The sequence below is a fragment of the Saccoglossus kowalevskii genome, chromosome 6 (genome assembly GCF_978046115.1).
Source record: "Saccoglossus kowalevskii chromosome 6, keSacKowa6.1, whole genome shotgun sequence".
NCBI classification, from domain to species: domain Eukaryota; kingdom Metazoa; phylum Hemichordata; class Enteropneusta; family Harrimaniidae; genus Saccoglossus; species Saccoglossus kowalevskii.
In genome coordinates, this window is record NC_140646.1 from 30,188,561 (window position 1) to 30,212,448 (window position 23,888).

The 23,888-nt window shown below is 39.7% G+C and overlaps 1 protein-coding gene and 1 long non-coding RNA gene across 2 annotated transcripts; one reads left to right on the top strand and one right to left on the bottom strand.

Annotated features, from left to right (window-relative positions):
* Positions 1-342: 342 nt before the first annotated feature.
* On the top strand, positions 343-10,835 carry LOC102805607 (zinc finger protein ZFAT-like). Its single transcript, XM_006825797.3, has 4 exons — positions 343-536; positions 3,739-3,986; positions 4,644-7,773; positions 8,133-10,835. The coding sequence occupies exons 2-4, from the start codon at positions 3,749-3,751 to the stop codon at positions 8,269-8,271; spliced, it is 3,507 nt and encodes a 1,168-aa protein (XP_006825860.3). The 5' UTR covers positions 343-536; positions 3,739-3,748; the 3' UTR covers positions 8,272-10,835.
* LOC144344451 (uncharacterized) lies at positions 1,929-4,011 on the bottom strand. Its single transcript, XR_013419173.2, has 2 exons — positions 3,873-4,011; positions 1,929-1,959 (listed from the first exon to the last, which is right to left on the bottom strand). It is a non-coding gene; the product is annotated as an uncharacterized LOC144344451 (long non-coding RNA).
* Positions 10,836-23,888: the final 13,053 nt, after the last annotated feature.

The following is a 23,888-nucleotide window of genomic DNA, read 5'->3' on the forward strand; positions in this document are numbered from 1 at the left end:
AAACTTGTAAGAACAAACTGGGCCCAAATTGCAATAAGTTTACGCTACTGGAGTCTGGTTCGGATGGAGTTCTCTACGCGTGATTTTATTGCGCTCAAGGACGTTCTATTTTCGAACTAGTTGAAACCGCAAATAACGCAACTACTTTCGAACTTCAAACTCAAATTTGATTATCGTTATTATGTGTTAGTTTCTGTTGTTTCAAAGATTGGATTATGTATGACAATAATATTTCACTCTATAAATAATGTTTCACTAAAATTCAAAGGCAACCCAAATTGTAAAAAGCAATATCAAGTTCCGCGTATAAACACTGTTGTAAAGAGGCGGCGGAGCGGAATTGTGCTGGGACAGCGCTTCCGGTGACGACACAACGGGGTGAGAGGTCATCAACTTGTATTCGCGCGAGATATGTGGTAAAGCACGAGATCAATGGCGTCGCCATATTGCGGAATTTGAAGACTTCCCGACGTTGAATTTTAAGCGATAAATTTCCCCGCGTAGAAGCGATAAATAACTAGAAATATTGACAGAAGGTGAGTATATTTACAATGGAACTAATAGTATAATTCATTATACTCAAACTATGAGACAAAGTGGCGGAAATTCTAGTGTTGGAACCCGTTAATGAGTTGAATGAGCTGCTCGAAAATGGCGGGCAAATGTTTGGAATGTATTTTTATAAATTTCACACCCATATTCGAAAAGTCACGTTTTGTACATGTGTTTCATATGTTTATATATATAGATTTTCCCGTGTGTTCTTTCTATTTCTTTAATAAGAAACAGCAGTACAATAATATTGACCAGAAATGGGAACACACAATGTAGCCCCATTGATGCAAAGTGCAGGTCATTGCCAGATTCGTTCAGAAAGGCCATGATTTTTTCCTTGGATGAACCCGTGTCGCTTGACGTCGGATAATTTGTTTCCATTGCGCACTGGCAGTTCGCCCACTCGAAACAAGGCTTTAGCGTGTGTGCCAATCAATCGTATGATATTTCACACGGGACGTCTGATGTGTGCCATGCTCATTTGTTAAATGTGTATGCAACTGTACTTTTTAGGGTTTCCTTTTTAGTGCCTAATGTTTGCATTAATATTTTAAATCTATCGGTAGTCTGAGAATCATCACAGGCGCTCGCTCGCATGTCCCCCGCCATGGCCCGGGTGAGACGTTATTCTATTGTTTATAACACTAACGTTAGAAAAAAAAATTGCATAGGAAAACATTTTGGAAAATTCCCCGCAGTGACCAGTAATAACAAAAATAGTTCTACATGCCTAAATCCTAGGAAAAAAATATTTCACACAATGAAAAAACAAAATTACAACAAATTCATTTAGCAAAAAATATCACAAAGCTAGACAAATTTGTGATTAAAAAGATAACATTGTGGAAGATGTTGATTTTTTTTTTGGCTGAGTAGTACAGTAATAAAGCGGTGGTTGTTGCACCGTGCATGTGTGTTGATAAACATTGATTTTCCCACAATCCAATGCGTTTTTCTAATGGCATTCTAGTCACAGATACAAGTTTCAGTACCTTCCAATCACCAAAGAAATTACACCAGTTAAGCCTAATCTCACAACAAATTTACTTTCTGGATTAAAATTACAATGGATAACAAAAGATAAGATTAAGTTTGTAAACAACATAAACAATAGTGTCCCATGATTCTTTGCTGCAATCCATGGTTTAAATTAAATTTGTACTATAATTTCATCTGAGGAACAATACCGGTAGTCAGGGTTGCAATGTTGAATTGTGTAGAGAATAAATAACATTTTTAAACAATTCATCACTGATACAGTAGAATTAGAAAGCAATATGTGTAATTTTTACCTTGCAGTGTTTAATTACTCATGGCTTCAGACATGTGTTTTGCTTCTTCTTATTGATTTTTTTCTTGTACATGTCATGTACTTTTGTTATTTAAAAGTTTAAAAGGTTGCAACTATAAATAAATAAATATATAATAAAAACATATGGTATGTTGAGGTAAAACTATAGGACAGCAAAACTTGTGTCAGTTCATGAAGGGTTTATGTAACTGGCAATGAGCAAATGCACCTGAGGAGTAAATGTTTTACTAAAGATCAAAAAAAAAATCAAAATAGTGGAGAACGCATAATAATTAAAAAGTTGAATATATATAGAATGAAAAGAAAACTGTAAAATGCATTGCCCAGCATTTGTGGAGGTCTTTCTTATGGCAGTATCATGCTGTCAGCCTAGACTTCCTTTTTAAGGTACATGTAGAAGCCTACTCATGATTACAAATACCCAGAATTTATTCATTTTTTATTAAATTGTACTTCAGGGCAATATAAGAATATTGACTTGGGGGTCACCAGGGTAATTTTTGAAAAAAACATGGTTGTATTTTAGTTGATAGCGACCATTTTGGGAATATTATATGCTTTTACCATAGGTTCCTATTGCAGAGATATTATGCCATATCTCAAATTGTAGGCTGGTGACAGGCTGAAAAAATAATATATTGTAAATGATGGGATAATTTTTTCAAAAATCTGGGTTTCAAAAAGTGGCGAAAAATGTAATTTTTGTTTAACATTGCGCTTCATGGAATTGTTCTAAAAATAGGGATTTTTTAAAAAACATTATGACAAGTTTCTCAGAATACATCACTGTATAAACACACAATAGAATGCTATTTTATGGTGCCATGGGACAATAGCTTCATGATTATTTTACATAATAAACCAATGAACATTGTCATGCAATTTATGACCAATTTTCTCAAAAATGATGAGCAGGCTTCCACCTTAAGTTCAGTCATGCTTCAGTGACCCATCTGTCAATGCAGTAATTAATGGTGTATTAAGATATTAAAGAAAAAAGAAAACAACTTTCCCCCTTCATTGGTGCATTAGGAACTTTCTTCTCTGATGATATTTACATACACACCAACTTCTTGGTGTTGGCCATTTCCAATTGAAAAAACAACAACTTGACATGCACATGTAAACTATTATGACCTGTCACTGTACAGACTTGAACCACGTAGGTCAAAGCCAATAACAACATCGGTCAAAGCAAATCTGAGAAATGACTCCAGAGGTGAAAAACTAAGACTCAAATGGCCATCAGTCGGCCATATTGAATCATAATATATATTATAGAACATAAACCAATAATTCAGCATTTTCAACCAACATACCAATTTGAAATTGATCAATGCATGTCAGAATGGAGTTTGTAGCACTGATATTGAGTTTTGGCCACATTTTTATCAGTTAAAAAGACTGCAGTTTGGTCATAAACGATTTAAAAAAGAAAAAAAACGTTGACATGTGCATGTCAAATATTATGACCTGTCATTGTTTTAGTTGCTTGAACCAACTTTTGGCAAAAAATGTCTTAAAATGGCTTCAGATGTGCAAAACCTTGAAACAAAATGGCTACAAGCTAACTGTTTTGAATTGAACGGCAAAAAGTCATACACCAGACACCCAACATGTACAACTTTAACATTTTGAAACAATTTTTTTTTAACCAAAATGGCCAACAGTTGGCCATCTATGATCAAATCACAAAATCAATGCATGTGCATATGTACAAGATAAGGTATTCACAATCAGTCCATGGATGTGTGGGATACAGGTCCACACACAAAAACAACTACCAGAAGGTTAGAATGTGATTTGATTCTTGAACACATTTTAGATGTCATACTATATTATAATACATTTTTTATATCCATTTTCTATAGATTTGGAGTCATGGATACTTTCACTTGTGGAAACTGTCAGTTACTATTCACAGACATAGAACTCTTTATGACTCACAAGAAGTCTGATTGTAGTAGTGAGAATGCTACCAATGCAAGTTTACCACCAGTATTACCTGAAACTACCTCTGATATTGCACCTGCTGCTGATAGTATTATAACGCCCCTTCCAATTGTAACAGTTCCTCCTCTGGTTCAGCCACAGGTAGATACTTCACAACCAGTCACAGGTAGGTACATGTCATGAACTGAACCATTATCCTAGGATATTCCAGGGGTTGAAAATAAAAAAAAAATAAAAACCTGATCATTTTGAAGAACTGGTTGTTCACATGAACATATATAGTTGTCCAATAATGCTTTTGTGTTTAATTGTTTTTTTTCACAAAATATACCTGAATAGTTGTGAGCAACTGCATCTACATCTACATTGGCATTCAGGATCTGGCTTTTCTTATAACTGCTCAAAATTGGTGAACAAATTGTTAGTTATCAGTGTATTTAGTTTGGCTTGCAGAAAAGTTTCCTGTTTACATGGGAACACTGCGGTGTTAATTGGTAAAGTAAACTAGAAAGAGGAATTTCATTTTGCAAATATATGATCAATTTATACACCATAAAATATGAGATTATTGTTGGCATAGTGCCTGTGATAACAAATCGTTTTTTACTAACTGATATTGCATAAAATGTAAAATATGTGCAGGCTAGCTTCATTGCTCCAATATTCCAGGATTTGTTGCCATAGCAACTGATTTTATCATTATAACAATCTATGGGACATTGGTCTGCATATAATACCAAGTGGAAATGTTTACCTGTATTTTATCCCTTTTATGTTAATTTGGAAAATAATTATTAAATAAATAAATTTTCATTCTTTTCAGATGCCATTATTTTTGTTTGCAAGCACTGTAATCTTTTTTCTACTGTGAAAGAAGAGTTGATTGAGCATGTTAAAGATGAGCACCAGGTAATCGAAGATGATGTTGATTCTTCTATATCGTCTCTTCAACCACTGCCAGGAAGTATGCCACCTCCAACTGCTAAACTACGCCCAGCCGTGCAGAAGATAGTCACAGTGCCTTTCGGGCGTAGACGTGGACGGCCACGTAAAGTGCCAAAAACTGAAGAACAATTGAAGGAAGAAGCGAGGCTGAAGAATGAAGCACAGGAAAGAGCAGCTGAGGCTAAGAAAAAGGAAGAGGAGATGATGCAACAAGGTGATGGTTTTGCATGTTCAACTTGTAAAAGAAAATTCACTAGGTTACGTCAAATGAAGAGTCATCGCTGTGTGGTTGATGTCTTTGATGATGAACCACCTACGAAAAGAATGCGTGGTCGGCCGGGTCTTGGCACTTCTGATGGCTATGAGAATTCAGATGATACATCCTGCACACAGTTGAACCTTTCTGTTTCAAGTGGTGCAACACAACCGTCCCTTACAGTGTTTGATGGATCGAACCAGGCAGGCATGGATGTGCCACAGGAATACCCTGATGGAAACTCTCTAGAAGAAAATGCTGAGGATGAGAAGAAGGACAAGCGGTCTAGAATGTCCTACCTTGAGAAGTATGTCGTCGGTGAAATTACCGAACACTGCATTCAGCAAACTATCAACCAAGGAGCCGCTATTCCCCACCGAAGTAACACCACAAATCCAGTGCTTAGAGTCTTCACATGTCCGCATTGTAACAAACTTTTCAAGTACAGACACGCCCTGGCTGTACACATTCTCATCCATAAGGACATCAAACCTTTCAAGTGTAATCGCTGCAACTATGCCTCCAATAGCTCTGGCAACCTGAATGTCCATATGCGTAAACATACTGGGGAGAAATTCAGGTGTAGTAAGTGTGATTTCACATGTATCAATAAGGGGCATCTGAAGGTTCATATGGCAAAACATGGCACTGATCGCTACGAGTGTGAATTGTGTGGGAAAAAAGTGCACCATCCAACTGAGCTAGTGAAACACATCAAGTACAAACATGACATTGACAGAGATAACAAGGCCAAGGAGTACTTCGAACGCAAGAAGATGGAGAGTCGCAGTGGAAGGAGAGCTCTATTATACCAATGTAATATCTGTGAGCGAAAGTTCAAGACAAAGCGTGATCATGATATGCACTTGTATTTACACACCAATGAAAAGCCATACAAATGTGAACTATGCGAGTACTCCACTGCTCGGAAGCCATACATGAAAGTGCATGTTAAGAAGCATAGAATAGTTTATAAGTGTTGCTTCTGTAATGAGAGCTTCATCAGCTCACACAGACTGTCTGTTCATCTGCAGGAAAGTCATGGGGATTTACAAGATTTTGATATCAATGATGTGTACAATAAGTCTGTCAACTGTAGTCTTTATTTAGTGGAGCCTGGGGGAAAGAACATTACTGCAGATGAGGCCTCGGCTTTAGCCATCCTACAACAAGAGAATATCGATACATCTGAAGATAATTTAGATTTCACGGCTATGTTTTCTAAAGGTAGCATTTCCAACATTCAGACTGAGCTGGAAGAAAAGAATGACAATATCGAGAAGCGAGATGAAGAATCCCTTGCAGGTGCTATGTTAAACCAGCTCAACTATCAAGCATTAAACTTGGAAATTCTTGCCAAATTGCATGAGATTTATGGCACCCTGGAGTGTGAGGAGTGTGGAAAGCTGTTTCTTTCCAAACTGGAGTACGACAAACACAAAGTGATTCACACCGGAGAAAAATCTCACAAGTGTCAACTTTGCGAGTATGCAACCCACCATGCTGATGGGTTGCGGCGCCATATGGAATCTGTTCACAGTGGGATAAAGTACAAGTGTGGTGAATGTGGCCTAGAGACAGCCAGCAAGTACTACCTGAAACAGCATTTAAAGAAGCATTCTGGACCCAAAGAATTCAAGTGTAGCAGTTGTGATTACGTCAATACAAACGAGGTGGAGATGAAGAGCCACATTAGTGACCTTCATCCCGAAATGACTTCTGTTGAACTTGAATTGATTTTAGGGAGGAAGGCAAGGATTCAGGGAAAGCTTGGCAGGAGACCTTACAAGTGTCCGTACTGCAGTAAGCTTTTTGTGCGAGGAAATTCAGACCTCAAGAGGCATATCTGGGCCCACAAGGGTATCAGTCCATTCAAATGTCAGATTTGCGGCCACGGCACTCGTACCAGAAGCAATCTGAAAGCACATATGATCAAGCATTCGGATGCCAAGAATCACCTTTGTGATGAGTGTGGGAAATCCTTCAAAACCAAAAATAGCCTGCAGGTTCACCAGATGGGACACAAGAATGAGAAAAACTACAAGTGTGATTATTGTGATTATACCGCCATCCAACCTGCTCACCTTAAAAGGCATTTAGAGACCCATGGAGGTCTAAAACCATTCAAGTGTACCGTATGCAACAATTATACATGCAACAATAAGGGTACCCTGAGAAGCCATTATAGTAAGAAGCACCCAGGGGAGCCATTCAAAGAGGACCAAATACCTGAGTACATAGATATGGGGGATAACGTGAGAGACAGCTCGGTGGAATGCCACAATTGCACTCATTGCCAATATGTCTTTGGTAATAAGTGGGACCTGAGAGCACACTTGAAAAAGAAACACAAGATTGATCCAAGTGGTTCTGCAGTGTTAAACGCCGCCATGCAGCAAGTTGTTCCCATTGACATCATCTCTGCCGTTGGTCACTCAAGTACAGTGCAAGACGAAGTGGCTGGGTCAACGCTACAAAATGTGGACCAAGGTCTGCAGTACACTGATCCATCTCAGATTCAAATACAGTCAACAGATCGGAATGCTGTTAACATTTTACAACAGTTGATGGGGATGCAGGACCTGGCTGCTGTCGCTACTGCAGTCGCTGATGGTACGGTCACTTCAGATGCCCCTACATTTACAACTGCGTCAGAGACTCAAACAGCACTGGTGTCCACCTCAGAAGGTCAAACATATGTATCCACACCGGAGGGACAGACTTATGTAGCAATTACTCCAGATGCTCAGGGGTAGGTGTAATTCTTAGTTCTCATAACTGCACGTGGTAGAATGCATGTTTCTATACTGTAGCGGTTGATAATAGCTGAAACATGGAATGTTGGATGAAAAATGTACGTTTAGTATAATATCCTGTGGGTTTTTAATCATGATACATTGCATGTCTAAGAATAAACAACTATGAGATAAGATTGTCTTGTCTCAATTTGGCTTGTTTAACAGTCTCCAATTCTGCTTTGTATGCATATCTGCAAGGAGTTTTAACTGACTGTTTAACACATGGAGTAAATCCTTTATTTACTCAGTGTATAACATTCCTTTATTTACTGGTAATAATAATTTTCATTCTCATTTTCTCTCCTGTACACAGATTCGTGGCAGTTGCTCCAAATTCAGTAGTTGTCCAGCCAACGCCTGATGCTGTCACTGAGCAAGTTGTAGAAGAAACCTCCACTGAAGATAACAAGAATTCCTATGTGCTTCTTGTTACCCAAACCCAGGATGACTAAATAATTCTAATTTAGAATCTTTACACATGTGGTGTAGTGTGGTGTAGTGAAATGTATATCACATTCGAACTGCAATTTATTTATTGATTTGGCCATGTACAAAGTATTGTTTTTCTTTAATATTTCTCTATATTAACATATTGTCATGGTGACGTTGAATACAGTTACAGACCATTTACATGTTTCTGTGTGCTTGAATACATCATCAAGTTCCAACATGTCTGCCATGCATTTTATCCATGGTGGGTCAATTGTAAAGTAAATAAATTTATACTAGTGCAGCAGATACATTACCGGTATTTATAGATGATTTGTGTGCAAATTTGCGTTTTAACAAGCCAAACCAATGTTACCGGTACACACCAAACTGCGGTACACCAATGACTTTTATGAAAATAGCTGGTGTTCACAATTAAATAAATGATAAATACAATGTTTACCAATTTTAAAGTAATGTTTAGATCAAGACCGTTGTGGAAAATAAATCAAACAATATTTTCTAATCTCTTCCACTGATATAAGCATGTACATCGTTTCCATAAATGAAATAAATAACCATTTGTGTGTGTCTGTTGAACATTAGTTGATAGAGAATAATTAGTAAATTTTTTTTTTGTCACAGTATTTGAAAATGAAATATTGACTTATAATAGGTTGGTTTTTGTACATATATATATGAGGTTTTAATATTTTTCTGTTACTGCTGTATAAAACGCTGAATAATATATTCAAACGTCTTCCATTTATAATATAACCAGTTGTCAGTTATATATTTTTTTTACAGTTGTACATAATGGATGTTTCAGTTCCGAAAAGTCATGCATTGTTTATCCTGCTTTTTTCCCTACAAAAACGCATGATTTAAGCAGTTAAAGCTGCTCGCCAATGCCATGTATGGACATTTTCAAGGTATGAAAAAATATAAGCGTCTTTTTACATTTTATTTCATATTTTTATTTTTGTTAACATTGGTTTACAAACATTGGTTTAGTGGTAAAAAATACTACCAGTAATGCTAACAACCACTCGGCATAGTCATAAACTGTGGTTACAGCGAGTGTAAAGTAATATTTCACTGATAAGCACTGAGCAATGTTCGTTTTGAGATTCTGTTTACTTGCAAATTTGGTTTAAAAAATCAGCACAAGTTTACCAATCTAACTTGGTCACATAGTTCATTTCAATGAGCTTCTTTGGCCTCCCCATTTCTGGTTTTACTGAACCTTTTTATACACAACTATCCCAAATTCTTACGAGAAATCTTATCGGCGATGTGCTGTACCACTTTTCAGGCAATGTAACCACTTGTCACCCCTGTATTTACTAAAGTCATTCACTAGAAGAGAACTAGCATCTCCACTGACTTGTTTGCCAAAATGATATTTTCTCCCAGGCTAATCCACCTGCATTTCTATGATCGGGTTTTAGTTTGCACTGATTGATTTTGTGGGAAATAACAATGCTAGCTTCAGGTAATGTGGGCATCAATAACAATTTAGTCTGAATACAGAAACATTATTACGTACGCTATTGTAAACATGCTCAGTGCTTACGAAAGAAACAATCATAATATTACTTTACACTCAGTGTAACCATGTGTTGCCCGTATTAATTAAGGTTATACAGTTCTTGGCATAGAACTTAGTGTTAGAATGTTGGTTGAGTTTGAGCATGGTTTAGAGTGTAAATTAATGGGTAGAATTTAATAACAAAAATATTTAAATGAAATCAATTTATATATTATTATTCTGCACTGACATTGCAGTGTTCTTGGCACATGTTTATAAATGTAATGACAGCATTTGATATTTGAGCTGTAATCGATTTCAGTACTCATGCGCACATCAATGCATACCTGCGAGAGACGCAGATGGAGGCTGAAAAGGCTTTTTGGGAGTTTTGTGTGGAATTTATTTTCATTGATTTTTGATGAGTTTAATGTGAAATATAGGAAAAAAAGTATATTCGCTGGATTCTATTTTCACGGAAACATCCCTTCAGCGAAAATAAAGTATTCTACAGTATATCGTATTTGCTCTATTAGATGCACATCTTCAATAGAAGAAAACGTAAATCAAATATTTTATTTATTGTATGCCGTTTTTTTTTATAACATGAATTGTTCTGAACATAAACCATTTACATAAGTGCTTACTCCACTAATAGAGCAAATACAGTATGTACACTTGTTATTGTATTTCTATTTGTCAACATATAAAACCTTCAAAAACACTTCTTGTATCGGGATGAATACATTTCTAATTAAATGCACAGGAAGTTTGGAATTGTTTCTCTTGTATGTATCAGCTGCTTACCAGAAGAAGTGGGAGGGTCGTCACCTGTACAATCACGGGAATTGATTCCCAAGCGAAGATAACGCGCACTAAAAACGCAAATGCCTGTGGATAGCTTGTTTGTAAACAATGACACTCTATGGCCATCTGACGCATGCGCATGTGACAACCCCCCTGCTTTAAGTGAACACTTTTTGTTATAACTGGGGCAGTTGGATTTGGGTCTGTGTTGTACTTGTTGAAGGCAATAAACAGTGCTTTACATATGAATGCAGTAGTGTAATTTAGTCCAATGTCATAAGGTCTAAAAACAATATACCGGTATTCATGTTTCTGGCCATCATGTATAGTTTTAAAAGAAGAGGGGAAAATACACACTTATAAAAAAATTCGAAATGAAGGCACAATTTCTATGACAATTTATAAATGAAAAACTATATTCTATTGGCAGTTTGTCATTTAAAGCCAGTTGACTTTCAATTCAATTGTATATCTATAAAACAAAACCTAGTTCAGTATCAGTGTCAAGAGTTCTGTATTGGTGACTACTTAACTCATTTCCTGTGTGTTTACTTATGAATAGGGTGCACTTATTTGGCTGGTTTCTTGCATCTTACTACAAAACACAGTTTAATGCAGGAAAAAAAGTTGCTTTGAACGCAGAATATTTGCAAAGATTAGTCTCGAACTATTAAAAAAGAATTCAAAATTGGACATAGGTGGCGCTGCTCCTTTCGCATGATTAATCTTAACAAATTATATTTGGTAAATTTTTTTTCTTCAAAATACAGAACTGTAATAAAAAATAATGTTACCAGTGTGTAATAACAAATGAAATAAAAAACTGGCATAACACGCACGGCTTTCACAATAATTATGAGTGGGCTTCAATCTTAATAGTAAAATACACCCAAGCAACAACTCGACTTCTACCGTATTTATATGCCCGTACATCAAATCGTATTTATTGTTCCAAGATCAAATATACTGAAAACCTGACTATGCCCGCATATTCTTGTTTTTGTCGATTTTTCAAATTCCAAAAATTATTTCAACGCATTTTAAACCAAATCTCTGGTGACTATGATGGACATAATTATGACAACCACATGATCCTCGTCCCTAAAGACAAGCACAATAACACGTGGATCGAAATTACGAAAGTGTGTTTTTTTGGGGGGGGGGGCTATTTCCACGCTTAATTATGTGCTATACATATCGTGAAGAAGACCACAATGTAATTTTCAAAAAAACAAAAACTGTATGCATGTTTTGTTGACCTGCGACGGCTTTTGACAGTGTCTGGCACGGAAGCCTATGTATGAAACTATTAAAATATGGTATTAGGGACAACATAAACACAATCATGATTTATTATGTGTTGATAGTGGTTTAATTGAATAATTGAAATCCCACTTAGCCGTAATACAGAGATGTAATTTTTGAGTTCAACATTATTCAATATATTCATCTATCACCTTCCTTCTATTCTCGATCCAAATATATACATGCCTTCCAAATTGATAGACAATTAGGTCAGTTGTCTCATGTATGCAGATGACCATGTTATTCATTCTGAAACAACATCTGACATACAAACAGTTCAGAAAGTCTCTCACAAAACAGATAAAGCTCTCGGTAAACACATATAGAAACAAAATAATGATATTTATCAAGTCAAACAGGTTACTAACCAACCACATTTTCTTTTTCTAAGAAACAGAGTTAAATGCTGTTAGGTGTGGTACTGAGCACAAATAGAAAATTCAAAGAGGCAATGACAAATTTTAAGGAAAAAGACCAAAATCTATTATTTGCACCAAAAGAAAAAATGGCCATGAACAAAATATACGAATTACAACTTTACCCTATTTGAAAAACTCATTCGCCCAATTTTAACACAGGATTATTAAGTATGGGCCATGAGAGTGCCTACAAAACAACTGTAGATGCACCTCAACTATTGTCGGTTCCTTCTAAGAGAGTGAAAAATACACCAATAATGGGTATCTATAAGGAGCTAGGCAGATATCCACTAGAGATTTTCATTAAAAGACAACTAATCAAATATTTTAACTGCGTATTAAGTATTGATAACTTCAAAGAGAAGCTGCGTTAATAAACAAACAGATTGACATCAAATGGTACAATCACAAACACCAACCAAGCTCACATTCTTACAAATGCACAAATAATAAAAATACCTTACCAAACTAAAAAACATTGAATTACGTGAACAATTAAGCAGATTTGAAAATGACGTCACTGTAGCAGAACTTCCCTCGGAAAGTGGAACTGCTAAAACTCCAGGAAATGGTCGTCTGACACTACTAGTATATTAGTAGTTTGCACATTTATCTGTGGGGAGTACCGATAAAGTCCTATTATAAACCGCGGTTTATATTACAATGTATCAATTTAAAAATTGGGATCAAAAGCTCAAGTTCGGGGTGCGGTTTCTATTACGTACATATTGCAATCACTAAATGGGCGTGGTCATTTTTTGTTCACAACACATGCACAAAACAAACAATACACCGTACAATCTCTTGAATAGGCGTCGGGGAAGAGTGAAAGGCCTTATTTTGGTTCTAAAATAGGCGTTACGAAATGTTGAAAAATTACAGTCAATCAAAAAAAAATTCTACATGATACAAAAAATACTCAGTATTTTTAATGTAATATGCATTTATTTTTTTAATTTTCTTGGTAACGAAAAGTATATTCTAACAGAAGTTTCAAATAAAAACACGAATGCACTGCTTAGTAGCAAATGATCACATAACGGTAGCTCGATCTGGCCATGCTGCTGGTCTCAAGTGAATAACTTACTTGTTTTCGAAGTGTTGATATTGGTGATTATTATTTAGTAGTGATTACAATAACGCACGAAAAATAAATTCGTTGAATTGTTATAAAATGCAAGTAAAATTCAACTTAGTTTCCCCGTAAGCGAATGATTTCAGTCACATGTAAACAGCCGATACGATAGCCGCCATGCTTTTGAATGCTCACGTGACGTATTATTGACCGGATAGGTCAAGTCGCTAATTAACCAATCAAAATGCTGGATGGTGCCCACGTGTCTAAATTACATAGCTCATTTAAATATGTTAATGACAGTTCAGCGACCTCATGGTGAACGCAACACGGAAGAGATTTACCGATAATGTAGTGCGATCTTTTTCCTTTGATTTCCACGGGAAAACGGCATGATTTTTTTTTAAATCAAGAAATTATTTGTTTTCGAAAGATAAATTATTCTTCAATGCTCAGTTTAACACTTTTACGGTGATAAAAGCTCATTGTCTAAAACTTACGAAACACAGACGTATTCAGAAAGAGTATTGACAGAGGTCGCCGCCAGAACAAAAGCAGTTTCATTGCCTGTCTGACATCTTATCACCGCTGAACAATAAATAGGTGTGAATATTTTTAGGCATGTTGTCGAAACAAAGAATAGGATTAGGAACAATGCCGTTTTGGAATAGCTGGTTGAAACAATGAAGACAGTCACGGTCTTGTTGAATTGGGGGTGCGGTTAGTAATAGGTACTTTTCAAGTTTTCAATTTTTGTTAAGAACTCTTTAACCCCGAAGCCGGAATTGGGGGTGCGGTTACTATTACGTATGCGGTTTATATTAGGACTTTAACGGTATCCCAGGGGAGTATCTATCGGCCTCGGGGGGCGGCAGATTCCATTTTGCCAGTTGTAAATCTCAGTTGACCCACCCCTATCAAATAAAAAAAAGTGGGTGACCCCCTCAACATTATATTTTAAAACATGCTGACCCCCCCCCAAAAAAAACAAACAAACAAAGAAACATTAACAGTTTTGCCTCTGACATGATTACAAAATGTATTATATGTTCATTGAAAATATCATGGTTTGCCATAATTTTTAGTGTTTGCATTTAATAGACCTTAGGAGGGGAGGGGAAGCATATAGCCAAAAAATGACTACAGAAAAGGCTGCAGGAAGGAGAAAAATCTATGCTGCTAAAGATAGTAAATAAAAGCAAAGCTGTGGAGTACTCACTCGATAAACGCCTTTATAAGATAGGAAAAAAGGATTTGAATCTAGGCGGTTTGAACTCTTTGAAAACTAATTTGGATTTAAAATATCTTTCATATCTTATAGACCAGGAATGATTTACACCCGAAGCACAGTCTGTGCTTATGAAAACAAAGGAAACTTTGATTTTTGCTTAAATTTGTGTTGGATTTTGGTATTTTACAGAGCAAAATATGCATATTGAAAAGTTAAAAAAAAAAAAAAAAAAACTATTTATTTATTTTTTCATCATTTATTTTAATTTATATATCAGCATTTTCACAAATTTAACTTTTTTGATTTGCTGAACTAAAACTGTCACTGCTCTTTGTACAAATTGCTGTGTTGTCTTTCCGTTTCCTGCTATAATTGGATAAATCCAGTAAATATCTTATACAATGGTGACTTCAGACTTTAAATAAAATAATCTGATATCAGCAGCACATGGACTTGGGACGTGTTTAAAACGTGACTGTATAATTGGGGTTCTAGCCGCATTGCATAATCTGTTAGTTATTTGGCAACTTTAACCTCAAAATATTTAGCCTATAACATTTTTTGCATCAACAAATTTATAGGCAATATAGGTAATAGTTATTATTAAGAACACAATTGTACGATTAACTTTTTTATCGTTTGTTCTGAAATAAAATTTTTAAAAATATATGCATAAGTGTGTAATGTGAATTCTGGAAAACATGGTGACCCCCTATTCATGATATCAAAAACAGGGTGACCCCCCCTATTCGCACAATCAAACACAGGGTAACCCCCCTACTGATCCACCGACCCCCCTAGGCCGAAGTAACTGACCAATCCCTAATTGGGCGAACCGGTAATTGGGCGAACTGGTAATCAGGCGAAGGAGTTCGGGCGAAGTGGATTTCGGGCGAAGTGACTGTACCCCTTTTGAAATTAATGCCCCCTGAGGTGCATCTGCTGCCGTGGCTATTCTTTATTTGATTCCCATTCCTACAAGAAGTGACTGAAAATAGCAATCTAATGGGCAATTTCCCGCAGGAGGGACACTGTTTTATTCTATATATGGTAGGAAGTTATTCACAAGACCCCCGGCCTCCCAGAAAGAAAGTTGTTCATGACTGTGCCTTCAAATATATGTTACATGTTTTCAAGCCTTTATTTAGACCCCTAACATAGGGATAATTTCAGCCTTGAAATGCTTCTTAATTTAAGTTGCCATATTGTTTATTTTCTCCAATCTGATTAAAATCTGATGTAGTGTACGGGCTTTAATTATTTTGGCTATAAACTTATTTTAATTTTATTTTTTATTACTTTTGTTATTAATGCCTTTTTATTTTATTATCATTTTACTTTGATTTTGATTTCGTGTTTTTTTTAATTCCGCCCTACATACATCTGAACCGATGCCTATGTAACGAGATTTCAACGAGACCCACTATCGGCGATTTTAGTCAACGAATCACAGACCTCCTTCTATAGCGCACATGATGACGTCACCGGGCAGAGTCAGGTAGCAAACAGACTCAAATAAAATAAGCAAATAACACCGAATAAACGGCAAGGTAAAGACTATGTCTAATTATAGTAAATACGTACTGCGTGCGTGACTCGAACCGGCGCTCGCGTACGGCACCTAATCGCCTAGCTACACGCCACTACACGTCTTCCCCTCGGCCACCGGGCATCCCCATAAAAGGATGCTTAATAACCGAGCTTATTACGTGCAGAGAACGTGAAACCCGTCCACGCGATACGCGCCACACAGCATGGCCAGAATGCGGCAAAGGCCTTCAGATCTGGCTGTAGTAGGATGGTGAAAGTAACGGTACAGCATTTTAACAGTGAATAAGTACTGAGAAATAATTTTTAAACTCATAGTTGCTGTCGACATAGGAAGTAAAGTAAGCAAATAACACCGAATAAACGGCAAGGTAAAGACTATGTCTAATTATAGTAAATACGTACTGCGTGCGTGACTCGAACCAGCGCTCGCGTACGGCACCTAATCGCCTAGCTACACGCCACTACACGTCTTCCCCTCGGCCACCGGGCATCCCCATAAAAGGATGCTTAATAACCGAGCTTATTACGTGCAGAGAACGTGAAACCCGTCCACGCGATACGCGCCACACAGCATGGCCAGAATGCGGCAAAGGCCTTCAGATCTGGCTGTAGTAGGATGGTGAAAGTAACGGTACAGCATTTTAACAGTGAATAAGTACTGAGAAATAATTTTTAAACTCATAGTTGCTGTCGACATAGGAAGTAAAGTAAGCAAATAACACCGAATAAACGGCAAGGTAAAGACTATGTCTAATTATAGTAAATACGTACTGCGTGCGTGACTCGAACCGGCGCTCGCGTACGGCAACTAATCGCCTAGCTACACGCCACTACACGTCTTCCCCTCGGCCACCGGGCATCCCCATAAAAGGATGCTTAATAACCGAGCTTATTACGTGCAGAGAACGTGAAACCCGTCCACGCGATACGCGCCACACAGCATGGCCAGAATGCGGCAAAGGCCTTCAGATCTGGCTGTAGTAGGATGGTGAAAGTAACGGTACAGCATTTTAACAGTGAATAAGTACTGAGAAATAATTTTTAAACTCATAGTTGCTGTCGACATAGGAAGTAAAGTAAGCAAATAACACCGAATAAACGGCAAGGTAAAGACTATGTCTAATTATAGTAAATACGTACTGCGTGCGTGACTCGAACCGGCGCTCGCGTACGGCACCTAATCGCCTAGCTACACGCCACTACACGTCTTCCCCTCGGCCACCGGGCATCCCCATAAAAGGATGCTTAATAACCGAGCTTATTACGTGCAGAGAACGTGAAACCCGTCCACGCGATACGCGCCACACAGCATGGCCAGAATGCGGCAAAGGCCTTCAGATCTGGCTGTAGTAGGATGGTGAAAGTAACGGTACAGCATTTTAACAGTGAATAAGTACTGAGAAATAATTTTTAAACTCATAGTTGCTGTCGACATAGGAAGTAAAGTAAGCAAATAACACCGAATAAACGGCAAGGTAAAGACTATGTCTAATTATAGTAAATACGTACTGCGTGCGTGACTCGAACCGGCGCTCGCGTACGGCACCTAATCGCCTAGCTACACGCCACTACACGTCTTCCCCTCGGCCACCGGGCATCCCCATAAAAGGATGCTTAATAACCGAGCTTATTACGTGCAGAGAACGTGAAACCCGTCCACGCGATACGCGCCACACAGCATGGCCAGAATGCGGCAAAGGCCTTCAGATCTGGCTGTAGTAGGATGGTGAAAGTAACGGTACAGCATTTTAACAGTGAATAAGTACTGAGAAATAATTTTTAAACTCATAGTTGCTGTCGACATAGGAAGTAAAGTAAGCAAATAACACCGAATAAACGGCAAGGTAAAGACTATGTCTAATTATAGTAAATACGTACTGCGTGCGTGACTCGAACCGGCGCTCGCGTACGGCACCTAATCGCCTAGCTACACGCCACTACACGTCTTCCCCTCGGCCACCGGGCATCCCCATAAAAGGATGCTTAATAACCGAGCTTATTACGTGCAGAGAACGTGAAACCCGTCCACGCGATACGCGCCACACAGCATGGCCAGAATGCGGCAAAGGCCTTCAGATCTGGCTGTAGTAGGATGGTGAAAGTAACGGTACAGCATTTTAACAGTGAATAAGTACTGAGAAATAATTTTTAAACTCATAGTTGCTGTCGACATAGGAAGTAAAGTAAGCAAATAACACCGAATAAACGGCAAGGTAAAGACTATGTCTAATTATAGTAAATACGTACTGCGTGCGTGACTCGAACCGGCGCTCGCGTACGGCACCTAATCGCCTAGCTACACGCCACTACACGTCTTCCCCTCGGCCACCGGGCATCCCCATAAAAGGATGCTTAATAACCGAGCTTATTACGTGCAGAGAACGTGAAACCCGTCCACGCGATACGCGCCACACAGCATGGCCAGAATGCGGCAAAGGCCTTCAGATCTGGCTGTAGTAGGATGGTGAAAGTAACGGTACAGCATTTTAACAGTGAATAAGTACTGAGAAATAATTTTTAAACTCATAGTTGCTGTCGACATAGGAAGTAAAGTAAGCAAATAACACCGAATAAACGGCAAGGTAAAGACTATGTCTAATTATAGTAAATACGTACTGCGTGCGTGACTCGAACCGGCGCTCGCGTACGGCACCTAATCGCCTAGCTACACGCCACTACACGTCTTCCCCTCGGCCACCGGGCATCCCCATAAAAGGATGCTTAATAACCGAGCTTATTACGTGCAGAGAACGTGAAACCCGTCCACGCGATACGCGCCACACAGCATGGCCAGAATGCGGCAAAGGCCTTCAGATCTGGCTGTAGTAGGATGGTGAAAGTAACGGTACAGCATTTTAACAGTGAATAAGTACTGAGAAATAATTTTTAAACTCATAGTTGCTGTCGACATAGGAAGTAAAGTAAGCAAATAACACCGAATAAACGGCAAGGTAAAGACTATGTCTAATTATAGTAAATACGTACTGCGTGCGTGACTCGAACCGGCGCTCGCGTACGGCACCTAATCGCCTAGCTACACGCCACTACACGTCTTCCCCTCGGCCACCGGGCATCCCCATAAAAGGATGCTTAATAACCGAGCTTATTACGTGCAGAGAACGTGAAACCCGTCCACGCGATACGCGCCACACAGCATGGCCAGAATGCGGCAAAGGCCTTCAGATCTGGCTGTAGTAGGATGGTGAAAGTAACGGTACAGCATTTTAACAGTGAATAAGTACTGAGAAATAATTTTTAAACTCATAGTTGCTGTCGACATAGGAAGTAAAGTAAGCAAATAACACCGAATAAACGGCAAGGTAAAGACTATGTCTAATTATAGTAAATACGTACTGCGTGCGTGACTCGAACCGGCGCTCGCGTACGGCACCTAATCGCCTAGCTACACGCCACTACACGTCTTCCCCTCGGCCACCGGGCATCCCCATAAAAGGATGCTTAATAACCGAGCTTATTACGTGCAGAGAACGTGAAACCCGTCCACGCAATACGCGCCACACAGCATGGCCAGAATGCGGCAAAGGCCTTCAGATCTGGCTGTAGTAGGATGGTGAAAGTAACGGTACAGCATTTTAACAGTGAATAAGTACTGAGAAATAATTTTTAAACTCATAGTTGCTGTCGACATAGGAAGTAAAGTAAGCAAATAACACCGAATAAACGGCAAGGTAAAGACTATGTCTAATTATAGTAAATACGTACTGCGTGCGTGACTCGAACCGGCGCTCGCGTACGGCACCTAATCGCCTAGCTACACGCCACTACACGTCTTCCCCTCGGCCACCGGGCATCCCCATAAAAGGATGCTTAATAACCGAGCTTATTACGTGCAGAGAACGTGAAACCCGTCCACGCGATACGCGCCACACAGCATGGCCAGAATGCGGCAAAGGCCTTCAGATCTGGCTGTAGTAGGATGGTGAAAGTAACGGTACAGCATTTTAACAGTGAATAAGTACTGAGAAATAATTTTTAAACTCATAGTTGCTGTCGACATAGGAAGTAAAGTAAGCAAATAACACCGAATAAACGGCAAGGTAAAGACTATGTCTAATTATAGTAAATACGTACTGCGTGCGTGACTCGAACCGGCGCTCGCGTACGGCACCTAATCGCCTAGCTACACGCCACTACACGTCTTCCCCTCGGCCACCGGGCATCCCCATAAAAGGATGCTTAATAACCGAGCTTATTACGTGCAGAGAACGTGAAACCCGTCCACGCGATACGCGCCACACAGCATGGCCAGAATGCGGCAAAGGCCTTCAGATCTGGCTGTAGTAGGATGGTGAAAGTAACGGTACAGCATTTTAACAGTGAATAAGTACTGAGAAATAATTTTTAAACTCATAGTTGCTGTCGACATAGGAAGTAAAGTAAGCAAATAACACCGAATAAACGGCAAGGTAAAGACTATGTCTAATTATAGTAAATACGTACTGCGTGCGTGACTCGAACCGGCGCTCGCGTACGGCACCTAATCGCCTAGCTACACGCCACTACACGTCTTCCCCTCGGCCACCGGGCATCCCCATAAAAGGATGCTTAATAACCGAGCTTATTACGTGCAGAGAACGTGAAACCCGTCCACGCGATACGCGCCACACAGCATGGCCAGAATGCGGCAAAGGCCTTCAGATCTGGCTGTAGTAGGATGGTGAAAGTAACGGTACAGCATTTTAACAGTGAATAAGTACTGAGAAATAATTTTTAAACTCATAGTTGCTGTCGACATAGGAAGTAAAGTAAGCAAATAACACCGAATAAACGGCAAGGTAAAGACTATGTCTAATTATAGTAAATACGTACTGCGTGCGTGACTCGAACCGGCGCTCGCGTACGGCACCTAATCGCCTAGCTACACGCCACTACACGTCTTCCCCTCGGCCACCGGGCATCCCCATAAAAGGATGCTTAATAACCGAGCTTATTACGTGCAGAGAACGTGAAACCCGTCCACGCGATACGCGCCACACAGCATGGCCAGAATGCGGCAAAGGCCTTCAGATCTGGCTGTAGTAGGATGGTGAAAGTAACGGTACAGCATTTTAACAGTGAATAAGTACTGAGAAATAATTTTTAAACTCATAGTTGCTGTCGACATAGGAAGTAAAGTAAGCAAATAACACCGAATAAACGGCAAGGTAAAGACTATGTCTAATTATAGTAAATACGTACTGCGTGCGTGACTCGAACCGGCGCTCGCGTACGGCACCTAATCGCCTAGCTACACGCCACTACACGTCTTCCCCTCGGCCACCGGGCATCCCCATAAAAGGATGCTTAATAACCGAGCTTATTACGTGCAGAGAACGTGAAACCCGTCCACGCGATACGCGCCACACAGCATGGCCAGAATGCGGCAAAGGCCTTCAGATCTGGCTGTAGTAGGATGGTGAAAGTAACGGTACAGCATTTTAACAGTGAATAAGTACTGAGAAATAATTTTTAAACTCATAGTTGCTGTCGACATAGGAAGTAAAGTAAGCAAATAACACCGAATAAACGGCAAGGTAAAGACTATGTCTAATTATAGTAAATACGTACTGCGTGCGTGACTCGAACCGGCGCTCGCGTACGGCACCTAATCGCCTAGCTACACGCCACTACACGTCTTCCCCTCGGCCACCGGGCATCCCCATAAAAGGATGCTTAATAACCGAGCTTATTACGTGCAGAGAACGTGAAACCCGTCCACGCGATACGCGCCACACAGCATGGCCAGAATGCGGCAAAGGCCTTCAGATCTGGCTGTAGTAGGATGGTGAAAGTAACGGTACAGCATTTTAACAGTGAATAAGTACTGAGAAATAATTTTTAAACTCATAGTTGCTGTCGACATAGGAAGTAAAGTAAGCAAATAACACCGAATAAACGGCAAGGTAAAGACTATGTCTAATTATAGTAAATACGTACTGCGTGCGTGACTCGAACCGGCGCTCGCGTACGGCACCTAATCGCCTAGCTACACGCCACTACACGTCTTCCCCTCGGCCACCGGGCATCCCCATAAAAGGATGCTTAATAACCGAGCTTATTACGTGCAGAGAACGTGAAACCCGTCCACGCGATACGCGCCACACAGCATGGCCAGAATGCGGCAAAGGCCTTCAGATCTGGCTGTAGTAGGATGGTGAAAGTAACGGTACAGCATTTTAACAGTGAATAAGTACTGAGAAATAATTTTTAAACTCATAGTTGCTGTCGACATAGGAAGTAAAGTAAGCAAATAACACCGAATAAACGGCAAGGTAAAGACTATGTCTAATTATAGTAAATACGTACTGCGTGCGTGACTCGAACCGGCGCTCGCGTACGGCACCTAATCGCCTAGCTACACGCCACTACACGTCTTCCCCTCGGCCACCGGGCATCCCCATAAAAGGATGCTTAATAACCGAGCTTATTACGTGCAGAGAACGTGAAACCCGTCCACGCGATACGCGCCACACAGCATGGCCAGAATGCGGCAAAGGCCTTCAGATCTGGCTGTAGTAGGATGGTGAAAGTAACGGTACAGCATTTTAACAGTGAATAAGAACTGAGAAATAATTTTTAAACTAATAGTTGCTGTCGACATAGGAAGTAAAGTAAGCAAATAACACCGAATAAACGGCAAGGTAAAGACTATGTCTAATTATAGTAAATACGTACTGCGTGCGTGACTCGAACCGGCGCTCGCGTACGGCACCTAATCGCCTAGCTACACGCCACTACACGTCTTCCCCTCGGCCACCGGGCATCCCCATAAAAGGATGCTTAATAACCGAGCTTATTACGTGCAGAGAACGTGAAACCCGTCCACGCGATACGCGCCACACAGCATGGCCAGAATGCGGCAAAGGCCTTCAGATCTGGCTGTAGTAGGATGGTGAAAGTAACGGTACAGCATTTTAACAGTGAATAAGTACTGAGAAATAATTTTTAAACTCATAGTTGCTGTCGACATAGGAAGTAAAGTAAGCAAATAACACCGAATAAACGGCAAGGTAAAGACTATGTCTAATTATAGTAAATACGTACTGCGTGCGTGACTCGAACCGGCGCTCGCGTACGGCACCTAATCGCCTAGCTACACGCCAAAACACGTCTTCCCCTCGGCCACCGGGCATCCCCATAAAAGGATGCTTAATAACCGAGCTTATTACGTGCAGAGAACGTGAAACCCGTCCACGCGATACGCGCCACACAGCATGGCCAGAATGCGGCAAAGGCCTTCAGATCTGGCTGTAGTAGGATGGTGAAAGTAACGGTACAGCATTTTAACAGTGAATAAGTACTGAGAAATAATTTTTAAACTCATAGTTGCTGTCGACATAGGAAGTAAAGTAAGCAAATAACACCGAATAAACGGCAAGGTAAAGACTATGTCTAATTATAGTAAATACGTACTGCGTGCGTGACTCGAACCGGCGCTCGCGTACGGCACCTAATCGCCTAGCTACACGCCACTACACGTCTTCCCCTCGGCCACCGGGCATCCCCATAAAAGGATGCTTAATAACCGAGCTTAATAACCGAGCTTATTACGTGTAGTGGCGTGTAGCTAGGCGATTAGGTGCCGTACGCGAGCGCCGGTTCGAGTCACGCACGCAGTACGTATTTACTATAATTAGACATAGTCTTTACCTTGCCGTTTATTCGGTGTTATTTGCTTACTTTACTTCCTATGTCGACAGCAACTATGAGTTTAAAAATTA

Excerpts from the sequence above, each read along its gene's own strand:
- LOC102805607 (XM_006825797.3), top strand. The coding sequence starts at position 3,749 with ATGGATACTTTCACTTGTGGAAACTGTCAGTTACTATTCACAGACATA. Across the intron at positions 3,987-4,643 it reads TACTTCACAACCAGTCACAG|ATGCCATTATTTTTGTTTGC; the intron begins GTAGGTACATGT and ends CATTCTTTTCAG. Across the intron at positions 7,774-8,132 it reads ATTACTCCAGATGCTCAGGG|ATTCGTGGCAGTTGCTCCAA; the intron begins GTAGGTGTAATT and ends TCCTGTACACAG.